The sequence below is a fragment of the Planococcus citri genome, chromosome 5 (assembly GCF_950023065.1).
Source record: "Planococcus citri chromosome 5, ihPlaCitr1.1, whole genome shotgun sequence".
Lineage (NCBI taxonomy): Eukaryota > Metazoa > Arthropoda > Insecta > Hemiptera > Pseudococcidae > Planococcus > Planococcus citri.
This window is the reverse complement of record NC_088681.1, coordinates 53,941,966-53,961,703: the sequence shown is the minus strand read 5'-3', so window position 1 is coordinate 53,961,703 and position 19,738 is coordinate 53,941,966. Positions and strand designations below refer to the sequence as shown.

At 34.1% G+C, this 19,738-nt stretch overlaps 1 protein-coding gene and 1 long non-coding RNA gene across 2 annotated transcripts in view; one reads left to right on the top strand and one right to left on the bottom strand.

Moving 5' to 3' along the window:
- Positions 1-19,738, bottom strand: part of LOC135849459 (xaa-Pro aminopeptidase 1-like) — a 40,440-nt gene that overhangs the window by 13,445 nt on the left and 7,257 nt on the right. The window contains exons 2-3 of the mRNA XM_065369911.1: positions 6,393-6,540; positions 6,210-6,294 (exon numbers count right to left, since the gene is read on the bottom strand). Coding sequence (XP_065225983.1) covers positions 6,210-6,294; positions 6,393-6,540 — 233 coding nt within the window. The remainder of the gene's footprint in view (positions 1-6,209; positions 6,295-6,392; positions 6,541-19,738) is intronic.
- Positions 6,484-15,285, top strand: LOC135849461 (uncharacterized). The gene is made up of 3 exons (XR_010559544.1): positions 6,484-6,678; positions 13,808-13,979; positions 15,197-15,285. It is a non-coding gene; the product is annotated as an uncharacterized LOC135849461 (long non-coding RNA).

The window sequence follows — 19,738 nt, the reverse complement described above, 5'->3', positions numbered from 1 at the left end:
CACTTGTTGAGATCGCCTGTAACGATCATCGTTGTATTGCTGAAGTTATCATTGTGAACGAGGAAATGCCGTTATTACTGGGCAGAGACGATGCAAAAGCGTTAGGTGTACTTCAAGTTGGTTTAGACGCTTGTTCTAACGTGCATATCAAAGCGGTTTCATCATCTAAGCCAGTCCCCCTCGGTTTGTTGAAAGATTTCGAGCTAGAAATTCCAATTGATGAGAATGTAACTCCTGTGATCCAGCCTATGTACCGAGTTCCGATTGGTTTACGGCTGGCAGTAGAAAAATGTATCAACGAGTTGCTCGAGTTAGACGTCATCGAACCAGTCACGGAGGCATCGAGATGGGTTTCACCGATCGTTTTAGAGCCCAAGGGTGAAGATGATTATCGTTTATGCGTCGATATGCGTCGTGCGAACGAGGCAGTGTTGATGGAAAAACATCCTATACCTACGATGGAAGATTTCGAGCCAGAAATAACAGATGCTAGAGTTTTTAGTAAAATCGATTTGCGTTGGGCGTACCGGCAGATTTTGATGTCCAAGAAATCATGTGAGATATCTACGTTTTCGACCTTTTTGGGTTTGTTTCGTTTTAAGCGTCTTTTTGAAGGTCTCAACTGCGCGGCAGAAAAATATCAAAAGATTTTAGAAGCTATTTTAGCAGGTTGTAAAGCCCTGATTTATATTGATGATATTGTAGTGTATGGTAAGGATCAAGCTGAACATGATGCGAACCTAGAAGCTGTGTTAAGTAGACTTCGTGAGTGTGGCCTTGAGATCAACATGCAAAAGTCAAAATTTAGTCAGAGTGAAGTTACGTTTCTAGGTCATGTTATTGGCAACGGTACGATTCGTCCTACTCTCAATAAGGTCCAAGTTATTCAAGAGTTCAGGTTGCCTGAGTCTGGTGAGGAGCTACGGAGCTTTTTAGGTTTAGTGTCGTATGTAGGAAAGTTCATTCCCAATTTATCGTCGGAACTCGATCTCTTGAGGCAAGTTGCCCGAACTACTCCGTTGTCTTGGTCGCCTGAAGCGGTCCAGCACTTCATTCCAGGGATGGAAACCGAAATGAAAAAAATATAGGTTACGGTTTTGAGATTTCGGTTTTGAGCATAAAAATATTGGTTAATTTTTAGAGGTTATTTTTTTTCTAAATAATTAAATAAGGTTACGGTTAAGGGTTAAGGTTATGACAAAAAAAAATAAAGGTTACGGTTAAAAATAAGGGTTACGGTTTTTTTCTCTTAATTCATTTCATTTGCCAAAAAATCAAACTTATTTATACCTCAATTTCAAAAAATGCACCTGCGGCTGCAGCTGCAGCTCAGGTCTAAGTACCGAAATGGAAAATGGTGTTTTTATAAATCTCAAATCAAAAAAAATCGGAAATCGTCAATTTTTGCAACGAATTACTCGAAACTTTGTTAAGTTTACCTCCCCCCCCCCACCCACCCACCAAACGATCAAATCAAAAATGTCACCATTTTTTAAGCTGAGGTGGAGCTTCCAGCAAAAGTTCAAAGGGAGGAAATGGGAAATGATGTTTTTTTAAATCTTAAATTTCAAAAAAAAAACGAAAATCGTCAATTTTATCAACGAAATACTCAAAACTTCATCAAGCTTATCCCCCCCCCCACCCAATCAAATGTCACCATTTTTTGAGCTGAGGCGCTGAGGTGGAGCTTCCAGGAAAAGTTCAAAGGGAGGGAATGGAACATGATGTTTTACAGAATGAACTCAAATTCAAAAAAAAATCGAAAATCGTAAATTTTTGCAACGAATTACTCCAAAATTCAAACAAAAATGCGATCAAATGAAAAATGATGTTTTTACAAATCTCAAATTCAACAAAAAATTGAAAATCATCAATTTTTGCAAATAATTACACAAAACTTTGTCTACTTTGAAAATTTAATCCTGTCATAAGTTCAACCTTCTGCATCGACTAGGTACAAAGGGGGAATTCCAAATCCAAAGCAATGAAGTGGAAAAATAAATGATGTTTCTACTATTCTACTAATCTCAAATTTAAAAAAAAAAACAAAATCGTAAATTTTTGCAACAAATTACTCGAAATTTTGTCAATTTCCTGGAGTGTACCCCCCTCCCCCAAATGACAATTTGCAATTATTTGCCTATAAATGGGTATGTGATTTTGTTCAACGCAGATAAAAAGAGATTAAGAGATGCAAATTTCCAAGAAAAGTCTACTCAGCTTCATTTATTTTTAAAAAATTGCAAAAAATTTGAATAAAAATTCAAAAAGTCATGTAAAGTGCCGCATTTCAAAAGAAAAAAATGAAAATTTTCCCAAAAAAATTAACCGTAACCGAAATAAAATGAGTCGGTTACGGTTATGGTTAAAAAAATTGATACCAATAATTTTGGTTAAGGTTATGGTTAAAAAAAATGTAATCTTCAATTTTGGTTACGGTAATGGTTATGGTTACAAATTTTTCATCATTTTAGTGGTTAAATTTCATTTCGGTTAAAAATTTCGGTTACGGTTTCCATCCCTGCTTCATTCATATTCAGTCGATGTTATCCGAAGAATCTTATCTATATTTGTTCGATCCGGAGCTACCAACTACGGTGATGGCTGATGCCAGTCCGGTAGGTGTAGGTGCTGTCCTGCTTCAACACAAGGGTGAACAAGTTCGCGTTATTTGTTACGTCAGTCGTTCTTTGTCGGCAGTGGAGCGGAGGTATTCGCAAACTGAAAAAGAGGCTTTGGCGTTGGTTTTCGCGGTAGAGCTGCTTAAATATTACTTACTCGGACGTTCCTTTGATCTTGTGACAGACCACAAGCCTCTTGAAATCTTGTTTGGTTCAAGGTCAAAACCTTGCGCTAGGATTGAGAGATGGGTAATGTGGTTACAGGGGTATAAGTATCGAGTGAGGTACGCGCCACGGCGCCAGGTAAGAATAATATTGCAGATCCATTGTCTCGTTTATTATAAGTTGGCGAAGATGTTGCTACGGTAAATAGTGAATATGAACGGAGTTTGGTTATGTTCGTTGGTCATTTGGTACCTGTGGCGGTTACGTTAGCTGATGTGCATAGGGAAACGAAGGCGGATGCGGAGTTGAGTTCATTATGTGAGGATTTGGCGCTCGGTAGAGAGATCAAGTTGAAGCCTTTTTCGGCAATTTCAGGTGAGCTTTGTTGTGTCGATGATGTTCTTTTGAGAGGAAATCGTCTCGTTATTCCTTCCTCGCTTAGAAAGGTAGTCCTCGAAAATGCGCACCAAGGCCATCCAGGCATTTTGAAAATGAAGGAGAGAGTGAGATCGAAGGTATGGTGGCCTGGAATCGATAGGGAAGTAGAACAGGTAGTGAGAACCATCGACCTTTTAGTTAACCTAGACGGCTACTCATACGCAAAATTATCCCACTGGTTATGTCGCCAACTCTGTGGATTTCAAATTAGAAACAAACGCATCTGCGCATGTCTCAGGAAACGTGTGTGTGTATTTTGTTGTCAGTGGATTAGTGGTGGAAGTGGGGATGCTGGTGGTGTTTCCGTTTACTGTTCACAAGCATCAATTCCTGAGACATGCGCAGATGCGTTTGTTTCTAATTTGAAATCCACAGAGTTGGCGACATAACCAGTGGCCTTAGTTTGCATTGGAGTAGTCGTCTAGGTTAACTAGAAGGTCGATGGTGAGAACGTGTGATGGTTGTCATAAGGTAGGGAAAAGTATTGTGATGGAACAGATGTCGAGAAGATCGTTACCTGACGGCCCTTGGCAAGATCTAGCGATAGATTTTAAAGCGTTGACTGCGAGCAAGCAGCAATTGTGTGTCGTTGTCGATTATTTCAGTCGTTTTGTCGAATTCAAAATCCTTAATTCTACCAACGTGGATTCTACCATTGATTTCCTAAAGGAATTATTTGCTAGACATGGTATTCCATATAGTATTACTTCCGATTACGGTCCGCCGTTCAATTCATCCGACTTCAAGAATTTCTGTCGCGATTTTGGTATTGCTCATTATACCTCTGCGCCTTTCTGGGCTCAGGCGAATGGAGAAGTCGAGAGACCGAATCGATCTCTTCAAAAGGTCATTCAGGTTGCGAAAGTCGAGAAAAAGGATTTAAAAAGCGCTCTGATCGATTACCTACTTATGTATAATTCGACCCCCCACTCAGTGACCCGCAAAAGTCCGGCGGAGCTGATCTTCAATAGGAAAATTCGAGATAAATTGCCTAGTTTGAAAGAAAGAGTCGAAGAGGTCGCGGTCAGAGATGCTGATAATTATTCAAAGGGTCGTTCGTTGTCTCTGCAAGGTAACGTTGTGCAGGAGAAAGAGTTGCGACACTTGCGACCTGGTGATAGGGTTTTAATTCGTCGAAGTTTCTTAAAAGCTAAGGATGATTCGAAGTTTGAGGAAGAAACTGGTCAAGTTGTTTCGGTAAATGGTCCGGAAGTATTGGTTCAAACGCCTACTCGAACGTATAGGCGGCATAAGAATCAAGTTCGTCTAAAGAAAAGGCTATCTCATCTCCGGTAGGTGGTAGCTGTAAAAGAAAGACCAATAAGGTCTTCGGTAAAGCCTAAGTGGCTTAACAATTACGTTTCGTAAGTATCTCAAAAAAAATATCGTAAAGGTGGAGAGGTTGTGGTGTTTACGTGGCAACCCTGCTTCCCTCCCTTTCCCCTAATTTTAGTTTAACTCTAGGTTACGATGTGAGTATGAATATTGCATCATTCGATGATATACTTTTATTGTGTAAATATGTTGTGTGAATAAAGACGAGTAAAAATGTAATGTACTTATGTTATTTTCTCTTTATTTTGCGTGTATTTGGACTCCACACTACCTATCTCTACTGATAAGGAAAGAATGTTATCAGTGCGACCGCCATTTTGTTTGTTTTGGTTACAGGTTTTAAAAAAGTAAACAAAACAACCCCCACCTATCCCCCACCATTCAGAGAAAATTCAGAATTATCAGAAAATTTTGTATCCTGAAGATTTTAAAAATGTTTATAGAAGATAGTTTCTAATTTCTATTTCTGCATCATCTACCTAAAAGTAAGTACATTATGTACTGGTACTCAAGAAACAATTACCATATGCCTATGGGCTAGGAGGTGAGTATATCCACATATGTACATCTACTTTGTGATAATATTCTGTTATCTTATAATTCATTTCTGTTCTAGAGAAGTAAAATAGCGATGAAATGTGGTGAAAAATTTTTAAAAAGTAAGACTTGGAAATTATATTAGATCTTTTGATAACCTACAACACCTTTCCAACTTATGTTAATTCATATTGTCGTGGTACTTTCTTTCACCAGTTTCACCACTAATAGACCATACAGTCAGGTCCTCAATACGCGAAACACGAAGATGCAAATGAATTGCAAAATCACAACGATTACAATCGAGTACCATATAGTAGAAACACATGCGGGAAAAACAAAACAATTATTAAAATTTTAAGAAAAAAATTTAAATAATGCAACATTCAATGTTAAAAGTTGAAGGTTGTTCCTGAAAAGCTACACCTAAGTATATAACCGAAGTGAAAAAAATCGCGTGCCTCTAAAAAGGCAGATTTTAAATGCGAATAAATGAGCCAAATACCATATGATTAGCCCTCACATTGTATACCAAAATACCAACTGGCAAAATTACCGGCTTGAAACTTGAAAGCCTTATATACTGGTATTCGTGCGAATCGTCAATAAGTACTTACTTTTTTTTTACGAGCTCTCTTGGCAATCGAGTATTATGCACCTGAGCCGAAAAAAATCCTCAAAATTGCAGGCCTTTTGCCATTTAGAAAATCCCAACGAAATAAAAAATGATTCACGAACGTTGCCCTTTTATTGCAGGGTTTTGTTCTTCATGATACGAAAGTGCCCAAAATAACTTTTGGCGAAGATAAAATACGCGTAAAAGTCGAGCTTCGAAAAGTGAACGAACGGACTTGATCAGATAATTACGGTCAATGCGGATATCCGAATAACGTAAAACGTAAGTAGCGAAAATTGAATGAGAAGGTGCTTCGTATTATAGTATACCTGACTATCTTATCGTAGAAAATTTCATTGTACTTATTATACTGTATAAGCTTACGAATTAAGTTACTCGTCGATTCAACGTTCTAATTCAGCTGTTTTTTGTACAGATTATCTATATGGATTTCATTGAAATGCGAAAAATAAGATAAGAATGTAGATATCAATTACCATGTGTTCGTCGTATCGTGTGATCATAAACGCGTCTACAACAGGCGCTTTAGTATGACTTGTGTTGGCCATTGCTTCACGTAATCTGCAAGAAAGAAACAAAAAAGTATCATTTCAACGACGTTATTTCGATTACAATACTCCGAAGATGGATTCAAGTAAGACACAAATACTTCTCAATACCTCTGAATACGTTCCAATGTATCTATCCTATTCTGAGGGGGCGTCACACCCTTCATGTTCATAGGAGGACACAATTTCCTTGTAATTTCTTGCGATATCGTTTGTCCATTCACCAGCAAAACGACGAACAACCAGAAGACAAGGAAACCTGTTCAAGACATAAACAAAACCCTCATCATCACCTTCACGTTTCGTCAACCACAAAGTTAATTAATTTCGCGATGACTGAAAATTAAATTTACATCAACATCAACACACCCGCATTCAGCCCGATAATCGTACACAGGTATCGTATCGAAATTTAAAAATAAAATTTACCTTGAACTACATAATCAACGCACACCAGATTCAATTTCAACGGCTACAGCTAAGAATATTAGTCTTTTTAAAGGTTAAAGCAGCGCCGGGGTATATAAGGAAGCGTAGGTATAGTAGAAACACTTTTATTATCTAAAAAGGTGTCACGTGAGAACTGCTTATAATTTAATTTAAGACATCTTCGAACGATTTTCTTATATACTGTACGTCGTACAAGCGATAAACAAAGGAATCGAGTTTTTCATGAAAATCTTGACAGCTGAATGATAGTTGAACTCCATTAAGGAAAGAAAAAAAACTCCGCAGGCGATATTAATGTAACTTCCTCGGAAGAACAGACAACGCCCAAAATAATGGCACACTTCGGCCCACGACATTTAATTGCGGAAATATTTATCTTTTTTTTCTGACAATACGCTATTAATTCCAGTTTTGTAAAGTGTTTGTATATATACGTATTTATCGGATTATTGTCTCGATCGAGATTATGGAATCTTTAAAACGATGTATGAATAATTAACGCGACTTTTGATGTGCCATTGCTACCGACGATCTTCGGCTCCGTGAGTGCATCCGTAGATGGTTTGGTTCCAGTGTTCGGCAAAGTTATAGATTAGTTATGTCTTTAGATTGCTTTGTAAATTGTAAGTGTAGGTAGTTCAATTTTCTATGATGGAAATGAAAGAAAATGACATCCTAGTTTAGTGTATGATTAGTGGTGGATCTAAGGCAAAAGCTCACACTGTAAAATGCCTTAGAAGAGCCAATTTCAGAAATTATACATACCTATGTATCAAAAATTCGATTCTCCTGAATGATTTTTCCCCAAAAACTCAGTTTCCCAAGGGTGAAAATTTCTTGTGATTGTACTTGGTAAAAAAAAAAAGATTTTTTGGAATTTTGGTGCACAAAAAATGAGACTTTTAGGCAAATTGTGACAAGAAAAAAGCAGGTGTTTTAGTTTTTTTTTTTCTGTCAAAAAAAAGGTGACTTCGTGGCGAATTTGACAAAAAATATGTTTTTTGGTAATTTTGACAAAAAATTGTCTTTTTTACAACTCTTACGAAAAATGAGAATTTTTTTGCAAATCGGACAAAGAAAGTCAGATTAATTGGTATTTTAATAAAAACTAATTTTTGTTTGCTATTTCGAAAAAAATCAAGACTTTTTGGAAATTATGACTAAGAGAAGGGGTTTCTGCAATTTTTCCAAAAAACACGACTTTCTAGCAATTTTGATGAAAAATCTAGTTTTTTTTGATAAATAATTTTGACAAAAATAAGTCTTTTTTACAGTTTTACAAAAGAATGAGATTTTTAGCAATTTTAGCAAAAAGGATAAATTTTTTGGTAATTTTGATAAAAGCTGAATTTTTTGCAACAACAAATGCGAAATATTTTGTAATAATTCTGACTATAAAGAATTTTTTGAAATTTTTGGCAAAGAAAATGACATTCTGGTCGCAAAAAAGGAGGACTTGTCGCAATTTTAGCGAAAAAAGTATGATTTTCTAGTGTATTTTCATCTTTAAAAAAATTTTTAAAAAAAGGAAGGGATTTGCAATTTGCCAAAAAAACATGATTTTCTTGCAATTTGAATAAAAAAATAGTTTTTAGGCAATTTTGAATTTTTACCGTTTTTATCAAAATATACATAATTGAGTTTTTTCAAATTTTTGATAAAAACAGAACTTTGTTTTGAAATTTTTATTATTTTTTTTGCAATTTTGAAAAAAAACAGATTTTTGCAACCAAAATTGCACGTTTTTCTGAAAAAATATTCTAAAATTTTCTTTGCAATTTCGATAAAAACAGCAGAACTTTTTGGAAATCTTGATTAGAAAAGCTGGTATTTTTTGGAATTTTGACAAAAAAGTACCTACAACATTTTTGGTAATTTTGATACCTAAAACATTGAATTTTTTGTACAATTATGACGCCAAAAAAGGGTGACAAAACAGTGAAAGTTTTTGGACTTTGTCTTTTCTCCAAAAAGAAGGGTTTCTTTCGTCAATTTTGACAAAAAACAAGACTTTTTAACGATTAAAAAAAATTACTTTCTTGGCAATATTTTAATAGAATATTGCTACTTTATTCACAGTTTTTGCAAAAAAAAGGAACAGTTTTTGCAAAAAAAAGGAGCACTTTTCTGTAACTTTGATAAAAGAAGTGAAATTTTTAATAATTTTGGCAAGAAACCATTTTTTTGCAGTTTTGGCAAAAAGAAAACCCGAATTTTCGCGACAAAAATGGAAGACTTTGTGGGAATTTTGGACAAAGAACGATTTTTAATCTGCATTTTTTGAAAAAAATATGACTTTCCAGCACTTCCAATGAATTTTTGTTTGGTTGCAATTTTTATTTAAAAAATAACTCATTTTTTACAGTTTTGTTGCTTACAAAAAAATAGGACCTTTTACAATTTTGTCAAACAAGGTCAATTTTTTTGCTAGTTTTGATGAAAAATTGATTTAATTTTGCAATTTTAACAAAACAAATAGATTTGTGACCTTATAACGCAACGCTGCGTAAAACAAAAATTTCAAGAAGTTTTAAAATAAAATATGTAGACATTTTTTGCAATATTTTGACGAGATTTTTTGGTACTTTTAATAAAACTCTTTTGTATTTGCAATTTCGACACACGAAGCAAATTTGTTGGCGAAAAAGAAGGCGAAAGTTTCATGGAAAGTTTTGACAAAAAAAAACCTTTTCAAGTCAATTTTGGCAAAACAGCAAAACTTTGTGGAAATTTTTCCAAAAAATATCACTTTTTGGCATTTTGATGGAAAAATGAAAAAGTTTTTTTGTTTTCAAATTTCATGCAATTTAAAAAAGACTCCTTTTTACTTTAACCTATTTACAGTACAAAAAATTGATATGATTAATAATTTGTTTTGCAAGATTTCTTTCTTATCTCTGTAAAAATTCATAGTTTTCAATGATTTTACTTATTCCTTTTTTGGGGGAGTTTTAATATCATTTTAACAGGTTTTCAAAATTTTCTCTCATGCATTTGAGAAAATATTTACTTGTTATTTTTTACTTTTCAGTGAATTTGATGCTTTTTTAGTTTCGTCAAATTGTTTGAAATTTTTAAAAACATTTTTTCATTCTTAATTGTTGATTTTACCAACCGTTCACTTTTTGGCAATTTGCAGTCATTTGAATGCATTTTTTTTTGTTTTTTTTTTGAGAGAGGAAGTTTTTACACCATTTTGATGAGTTTTAAAAAAATGTTCAGGCATTTTGGGCAACTTTTAGTGAACTGTCGACAGTTTTTGTTCATTCTCAGTGATGATAGGGTCATTCCACGTCAATTGAACCAAGAAGTGGAGGGAGGGGGGTTAGGCGATTTTTTTGAAATTTTTCCTGTGGAAAGACCTTTTGAAGGGATGACCAATGGCGCAAATCGCAGCCCCATAGCCCATTTTTAAAGGCAGCCAGGGGATGTCAAAGTTTTCAGTGAACCTAAAATATCATCCATTTCACCATTGGATTACTCGATAACCGCGGTACCTACCAAAATGAAACATTTTCCCATAGTTGGAGGTTTTGAAAGTATTTTTGGTGATATTAAAGCTCTTTAATACAAGTATGGAAATAGATTATACTCTTAAGAAAGTCATAGGATTTTACGTAAGTTTTACATACTGCGCAGTGCGCGAGCAAGCATCAAATCAGCTGTTCACGTACAACGTTGCACCCCATTGGTTGCTCCACCCACCTCCACCGCGTGACGACACCAACCTGCCATGCGCAGTACGTAATACATACGTAAAATGCTAAGACTTTCTTGAGAGCATAATCTATTTCCATACTTGTATTAAAGAGCTTTAGGTGATATTAAAGCTCTTTAATACAAGTATGGAAATAGAGTATGCTCTTAAGAAAGTCATAGCATTTTACGTATGTGTTCAATACCACCTATAGTAAAAGGCCTGAGCGCTGTTTTGTGACGTCATCACTAATAGATAGTATGTACTCCGATAACGCTATAGAAATGAATGAAATATTAATGCACTAGAACGAAATAAATACTGAGAACATTTTATTTTGCGTTTTGAATCACATTCTGATACTTAATAATCAATTTGAGATCAAGAGGGAATGATTTGAATGGAAAAATAAGTAAATATAAGCTCATAATCAACACTGTTTTTATCATTAAAGATGAGAACTATACACTCCTTTATGATCTAATTTCTAAAAGAATATCAAGAAAAACTCTGGAGGATGACAGCTGACAATAAGGAATATAGCAAAGAAGTACAACACATACAAATTATTGTAAATATTACCGAATATAGGCGAACATAATCTCCAACTCAAAGACTAAGGTATACAAAACGATCACCAAACATTGCATACATGACGGAGATTTCTCTCGAAATTCTTTGCAAACATTGTATTTATGCCTGTTGAAATCCATCCTAAGTATTTTGGAATTTAAAGCTGCTTCAATTAGTTTGAGATACTGATGATTTCTTGTTTAATATCCATTATCCATCATAGCAGCTTTAGCATGGCTGGTCTAAGAAGTAGATTTGAAAATTAAAATGTATTGTAGATTTTTCTCCAACTTGATGCGATTGCATTGTTCACTAACTACTTATTTCATTACAACATCATTCCGGTACAACACACTAGTACACATTAATTTTCATTTTAATCTACAGTTTACATCACTATTCATTCAAATTACACAACACAAACGAGTCGCAAAAAAATCATTTTTGTACACAAATCAAATAAACCAACACCATCTGTAATTGAAAACATCAGTACCACATTACTAGAACACATTTTATGACAAATATTAATTGAATTTCATAATTTAAATAACTTTTTTAACGAAAGTTTTACTCAATTTCACGAATTCGCCATTTAAACATACGTTAAAATTCAAATGGTAAACACAATCGAGTCATCTACTTGTGGTGACGTCAGAGCTGATAAGAATTCAGCGCTCAGGCCTTTTACTATAGGTGGTATTGATGTGTTACGTACTGCGCATGGCAGGTTGGTGTCGTCACGCGGTGGAGGTGGGTGGAGCAACCAATGCGGTGCAACGTTGTACGTGAACAGCTGATTTAATGCTTGCTCGCGCACTGCGCAGTACGTAAAACTTACGTAAAATCCTATGACTTTCTTAAGAGTATAATCTATTTCCATACTTGTATTAAAGAGCTTTAGGTGATATCATAAAAATCAGTGTTGCCACTTTTTTTCGTACAAAAAATTAGCTCAAAAAGTTTCAAAACGTAGTTTTCATATCGTTCCGACTCTCAAAAATTCTGAAAAAAATATATTATGGACAACTTTTCATGATGAATAACATATTGAAAAATTGGAATGGTAACATGTTGCAAAGTTGATTTTAAAAAATTTAAAGTTTGCGAAAAAATGCGATTTTTTGATTTAAAACATGAAAATAAGTTTTGATATATAAAGTTGACCCATTTGACCCCTATTTTTACGTATCGGCTGAAAAAGTTGAAAAACCCCTTTCACTCAATAAAATGAACTCCTCACAAAAAAATCAAAATTCGAAAAAATTCAAAAAATGAACGAATTTTGATTTTTTTTGTTGTGAGTGTAATTTTTATCAACTTTTTTATGAAATACGTCAGAAAAGAGGTCAAAATAAGCCAGCTGAATAAATTTAAACTTTTTTTGATGTTTGAAATTGAAAATTGAATTTTTTCGAATTTTGATTTTTTTGTGAGGAGTTTATTTCATCGAGTGAAAGGGTTTTTTCAACTTTTTCAGCAGATACGTAAAAATAGGGGTCAAATGGGTAAACTTCACGTATCAAAACTTTTTTTCATGTTTTAAACCAAAAAATCGCATTTTTTTGCAAACTTCAAATTTTTTAAAATCAACTTTGCAACATGGTACCACCTCAATTTTTTAATATGTTGTTCAACATGAAAAGTTGTCCATTATATATTTTTTTCAGAATTTTTGAGAGTCGGAACGATATGAAAACTACGTTTCGAAACTTTTTGAGCTAATTTTTTGTACGAAAAAAAGTGGCAACACTGATTTTTATGATATCAACAAGAAGCCTTTCAAAACCCCTAACTATGAGAAAATGTTTCATTTTCGTAGGTATCGCGGTTATCGAGTAATCCACTGCTGAAGTGGATGATATTTTAGGTTCACAGAAAACTTTAACACCCCCTGGCTGCCTTTAAAAATGAGCTAGAGGGCTGCGACTTGCGCCATTGGTCATCTCTTTAGAATGTCTTTCCACAGGAAAAATTTCAAAAAAATCGCCGACCCCCCCCCCCCCCACCACTTCTTGGTCCAATTAACGTGGAATGACCCAACACTTTTTTATTCAGCGTTTTTAGATTATTTGAATGCATTTTTCTTCTTTTTTTTTTGCAAGTTTGCGAACATTTCTGCAGTGTTAATAAGTATATGTAGGGTATAAAAGTAGACATAGTGAATTGTGAATTTAACGTTACCTACACATGTAGGCATAGGCATGTTTATTTACACCTTTCGACAATCGACATAGGTACAATAAGAAAAAAAATCACAAAAGATTTCACTTTTATTCGACTTCCTAACCGACGATGAAATGAATAAAATTGCATTTTATGAGAAAAAGTACTTCACGCACACAACGCACTATACCTCGTCTATCATTAATATCAGTTCCTGTTGATTAGGAACTAGGAAATAACATCGCACTGCTCGTATAGAAATACTATTAAAAAAAAGTATAGGTATAAATTGCAGTCGTTACAATTACCTACTGACAAACTTGATAGTAAATATTTACAAAACGATCGTGATAAATGGTAAATTTTTATTAAATCAGACTCCCTTTCTTTTTCTAACGCGAGGAGTTTTTATATTAATGAACTGTGCACATTAGCTCGTAAGGTAACAATGCACGAACTTTTTTTCTTTTTTTTTTCAAACTCAAAATCTAAACACGCACGTAAACATAACACTACCCAATTGACGCTATATTAAATAGTCAAATTAAAACAAATTATTTTCAGTAAGTAAAAATCGATTCGCATTAGAGTATATAGAGCTCGAAAGCGAAATCTTATCTAAAATTTTCGCGTGTTTCAGAACAAATATTTTGAAGAAAGAAAAAACAAAAGTTGCATGATTTGCGTATACCTAGTTGGTATAGTTGGTAGTTTTACACCAACGAAAAACGATTAAAAGCAGACATCCAGCTGTTAATTCATCTATAAAGCCGGAAATTTGGCGGTTAATTAAAGCACCTTGGAAAATACTCGTAGGTATAACAAAATGCTAAACCTAATCCAATCTAATTAACGATATCGAAACGGGGGGGGGGGAAGCTTCTGATGAAATTAAAGGCTCGATTTATCGAAAACACCCTGACCATCGAGTACCTTGCAAATTTTTTCTATATAATATTAGCATTGAGAATAAAAAAGGAAAAAATGACCCAGATTTTTAATTAAAACATCGAGTACTCGGGTATACAGAGGTATAGCACTTATTCTTAATATCTATGTTTATTTTTTCACTCTTTTTTTTTATCGGCTGCGTATTACACTGATGCCTGCCGTGACCGAACCGGAGGAATTTCACGACCGAAAGTTTTGAAAAGGTTAATTGATACAGTATTTGAGGGAAAGTACTAAATGTCAGTTTGTTAGTAGGTTAAATTTTGCGTCGGGCAACACCGATATAACTTTATATTGGGACGAAAAGTCTGACATTTTACGGTATATTGTTAGTAGGTAGGTAGGTAGGTATGTATACAGAGTTCTCCATGCAGATTGTTATTTTTTTTTTTTATGGAGGTGAATGTGAAAAGCGAGTTGAAATAGGGTTCGGGTCTTTTGATTTGGAGCACCAGATGTACCTGTCTATAGGTATGTGTTTTTCACGAAAGAAAACTCGACTTGAATTTAATTCTTGGCAGGGGCGAAAAATCTAGAATCTAAATCGAATTAAATTACCTGGTAGGTAGGTAATGTAATGTTAATTTGTTTTGAAAATATATTCAAGGTGCGCAATTGAACAAGAAAACATCGTGAGTAGATATTTCGATACAATAATTTGTTTTTCCTTTTTTCAGGTGGGGGGGGGGGGAGAATAATGATAATGTATCTATTTGTTGCGTCCCAAAAACGTATTTTGATCCAAATACCTAATTTTTGAGTTCATGGTTTAACCATTCAATTACCAGTAATTAATTTTAATTAAGTAATTTTAAATTCTCAACTGTAACTTCACCTTTGGGATTTTCTATCTCGATGTTTCATCCGGTTCCGGGTTCAATTAAGCACCCTGTATTTTTTGATGTGTTTTTTTTTTTTTTTGCATGACATGAACAAAGACCAAATAGAAGGGTTGTTAACTATAGGTAATTATTGTCAATTTGATGGACTTTAAATTATTTTCCATCTATTTAATCATGTTTCAAATAAAATGATTTTAAAACAATTAATTTTGAATTTGAATTTAACTTTGTTCCAGATCAATACGATTTCGAGGCACCTATTGAATTTATATGTATTGGATTCGCCGATTCGATGGTGGATTATAATGAATGAATTTGTAGGTAAAGGTATGTATTTTGATTCATATGAGTGTAATACTGTAATTGAAACGTTTGCTGTTTGCATGAATGAAGCCCTCAACGCTTCGAGGTTCTTTTTTTTAATAGAAATTGTTGTTTTTTTTTGTTCCTGATACTTTGAACAATTTATTCGCCAAATTCAGAGCTCTTCTTACGTCAGTTTTTGGTTTAGTTTTCGGGTTTTAATTTTTTATAAATCTAATTTTACCAATTTTATCAATCTTTTTCCAATTGGCACAAACATTTTGGAACCGGACGAAGCTAAATCGAAAGAACATGCGAAAATACATCAGTAGCCAAAATTTCAGATGCTAAAAGTACATTTTTCGATTTTTGTAAATTATTGAAAAATATCAAATTTGAGTTGAAAGTGAGAAAAAAAATCAAAATTTCATCAAATGGACCCAAATAGCCTAATTTTAATCTGTCCCATATTTTAGACCCCCCCCCTCGAATTGATGGGAAATGGTTTAGAACTACGTATTGTGAGAAGTTCTGGAGCCTCCAGCAGATTTTTGAAAGATGAAATTTCTTCAAAATTTCACCTATTGAAGTCGGAAAGCTAACATTTATTTCATACTCCAATTTCAATCATGATGAGTCAATTTAAGATGGTTACAAACCATTCTGGAGTCTCCAGCTATGTTTCCAGTATTCCAGATTTTGATATAAAGTGTCATAGGTACTTAAAAATTGATCAAGTCAACATCAACTTGAGTTGGGTTTTCTTTTGAAATTGAGACTTCAAGCAAATTGTCCTCACCCCCCCCCCCTCAGCCCTTCGATTTATAGCTCCGAAAATCAGGGTACTCGTGAGCCGAAATATCACCATTTCTCTCGTTGTGAGTGAATAAAATAATTACTTATTGCAAAGTACCTACCCGACTTTTAGCTCGGTTATTTTTTATGAATTAGGTACTTGATTAAGTTAGATTAACATGTTGGCTACTGTTTTATAGGTAATTTTAGTTGCAAAAGTTACCAGTTTTTTTTTTTGTTTTTTTTTTAATTGAAAAAATCAAGTCTTGATTCAACTTTTTGAAAAAAAAAGAAAAAAATGTTGATACTTACCTACCTATTTAACTCGTTTTATTCCAAAAATGGCTAAAAATTGTCGGTTCTTTTACAAAAATCCCGAATAGTGTCACTTTTTTTTTCTAAAGAAAAAGTCAAAGTCTTACTTTTTATCAAAAATTGACAAGAAGTTTCGTTTTCAACAAAAAATTGCAAAAACGTGCTATTCTATGTATTATGTACAAGAACACCGAGAACGTCTTACCTTTTGCAATTAATTTGCATAAAATACCCACTTTTTGCCAATGCCAATATTTTTAAAACCTTATTTTTTGCCCAAAATTGTCTATCAAAAATTTCCAATAATGTCTCACTTTGTTGCAAAAAATTGTCAAAAGGTCTCACTTTTTCCCAAAAATCAACCAGAATTGTTTTTTCGCTAGATGTTGTGATAAAGTTTTGAATTTTGCTATGAAATTTGTGAAAATTTGGCATTTTTTCAAAAACGACTTCAAATTCTCATTTTTTTTCTAAAAATTTCAAAAAAATGTCTCACCTTTTTGCCAAAAATCGCATTCTGCCAAGAATCAGAAAATCTCACCTCTTCCAAAAGGTAGTTGCCCAAATTTTTTTATTTTACTGGAAATTGGTAAAACTTTGTTTTTATGTCGAAAATTGCCAAAAACTCTCACTTTTTTGCTAAAAACATGGTCATGAAGTCTCACTTTTTTAAAACAAAAAGTAGCATTATGAAATAATATAATTTTTTTGACAAAAATTGCGACGAAGTGGCATTTTTTTCGTGAGTAATTTTCAAAAAAAGTCTTGCTTTTTGCGGTAATTTTTCTTTTTTTAAAACAATTTTTCTGCATTAGAACGTTTTGCTTACGTTTTGTAACTTTTTTGAGCACTTTTTCAAGCTTTGTTGGTCACTAAAAGTTATTTTTTTTGTTGAAAAATTAAGTACGAGCCCAGCTTATTCATACTTCACTAGATGTGGATACAATGAGAGAATCATATTCAAAAATAGTATTAATGATCTGCACCCCTTCCCCTTTAATAAATTAAACGTCTGTCGAATAACTCCCACACAAAATAACTCGTGAAAAAAATTTAAATTCCATTCTTTTCTTCTCTATTTTTTATGTACCATTTCACAACACTTATATTTTACTCGATTAGGTCCACATTTTATCCATCAACACTTTTCATGCTCAAAAGCAAGAAAAATTGTACGTACATTTATAATTAACAAAATGGGAAGCTTCGTGAAAATCTGATTTTGGAGCCCCCCCCCACCCAAGGTTTCTTGACCTTTCGAACTATTGTGTACTTGATAGCTTTTATTTGTAATTATTTTTTATTTCGTGTATGTTATTAATAAGAAACTAAAAATTCGTAAAAAAATCAATTAGGTATTTCTGAAAATTTTAAAAACCCAAAATTTACCTGTGGTCCTGTGCCCTCTTTTTGAGACCAATTCGCATAAATATTTTGGGCTACCTCATAGTAAATTTTACAATAAACATTTTTAGGTTCGATAGTTCATTTTTGGCCTCTCCCCAGAGCGATTTGAAATTTCTGGTGAAGATTGCAAAATTGTCGGCGGTTTCCAAAATCGGTTTACTTTGCTCAAAAAAATTTGTACTCCATCAATGGAAACATTTCAAAATCTCCTTTGAAGCAGCGTTTTTGAATATTTTGAATTTTTAAAAATTCGCTAAAAATCCAAAAATGAACCTTTAGGATTTGGGAGTTTTAAGACATGACGTTTCGTCTTTTCATTCTAGTTTGATTTCGTTTAAATCGATGAGTTTCAGTTCATAAGGCTCTTTTGTAAGGATCTAAAATGAAATAAATCACAACATTTAGGTTCTTTAGAAATATAATGAGTTCTTAACTATATGCAGGGGGATGACGAAATGATGTGTGGGGGAGGGGGAGGTCAAGACTGAATTGTTCCCCCAACTTTTTATCTCAGATCCTTCCCCCTCCCCCACAAGTATTTTTCATGCTAGTTAGTCATATGTGGTTCGAATAAATTTTGGAAGGGAGATGTGGGTCGTTTGGCCTTTGTCCCAGAACTTGGTCTTATGACAATTAACTCTTGTGAATCTTGTTTAGAGTCAATAAATCCGGAATCAGGTATGGTATTTTGTGAATTTATGGAATTTTGAGAATCATCTTCAGGTGTGTTTGGAGGAATAGGTGGAGTGTCTAAATATATTGGCTCGCTGCAGGTGGTATATTGACTGTCATCGAGTGTTGAAGAAGATTCTTGAGAGTCAGTTTTGAGTCTATTTTTCTGAGGTCTTCCCCTCTTCTTCGGCTCAGGTGGAGTGGTATCTTGTGCCCCTGTCAAAGAGGAGGGTGGAGGTTGAGCTAGAGTAGAGCCCCCAGGAAGGCGAGTATCCAATGTCGGTTGCCTAGCTCGTTCATTTCGGGCAGCAGTTCGCTGTGCTTGAGCTGATTCAGTGACTTCTTTTAGAACTGCTTAAGAGGTGCGTTTGAAGTCTTTCCTACTGATGACAATTTCATTGATGTTATTGTGGTCGGAGTCGAGGTCTTGTTCTTCTTCCTTGCTATCCTCCTCAGAGTCATTCTGGTAATCAGTAAGAAATTCTTTAATACGTTGTTCTAATGAACGTGAGTCTATGCTAGATTTAAGACAGGCTTCATTTTTCAACTTTTCTAAATTATCCTTAGTGATAAAAAGAGTAAGTTGACAAATGTTGGCGACTCTTTTGATATTATCGTTGTCCGTAGGCTGTAATAAATAGCAATTGTGGCCATTTCTTTGAATAACAATGAAAGGGCCAGCCTTTTTCTGGTAAAGTTTTCCAGAAGTACGTTTGGCAAAAGATGCCTGTTTATGGTTTGCCATAAGTACCCAGTCACCCTTCTGGAAAAAGGTTGGATCGGGATGATATTTATTAAATGCAACACGTACCTATTCGTCTTTGATTTTCTTTAACCTACATTTTTTGCGGATAAATGTTTCTTGTTTCGTTTACCTACCTGGCAAGGAGTCATATCAGAAATTCTTGTTTCACTGTGTTCAGTGTGTTCTATTGTATAGACAGCTTTTTTGGCCAAAGAATCTGCAATGATATTAGTGAGTTCATGTCTTATTGCGAAAACGTGAATAAACTCAACATTGTCAAAATCTTTACACAGCTGAAGAATTTCTTTGAATAAAAACTCATGATCCATAGGTTTATTGTGCGAATTTTTCCAATCATTAGACTGCCAAAAGGAACAGGTATTATTAAGAGCTTTTATTGAGTAATTCGAGTCGCCTAAGAGTTTCACCTTTTTAATTTCATTTTCCCTAATTAATTGAAATGCATTTGGAGAGACCCTTTTTTCAACAACATTATTTTTGATGTGAGTAGGGAACTATAACCCAGGTATGTCAGACGGCC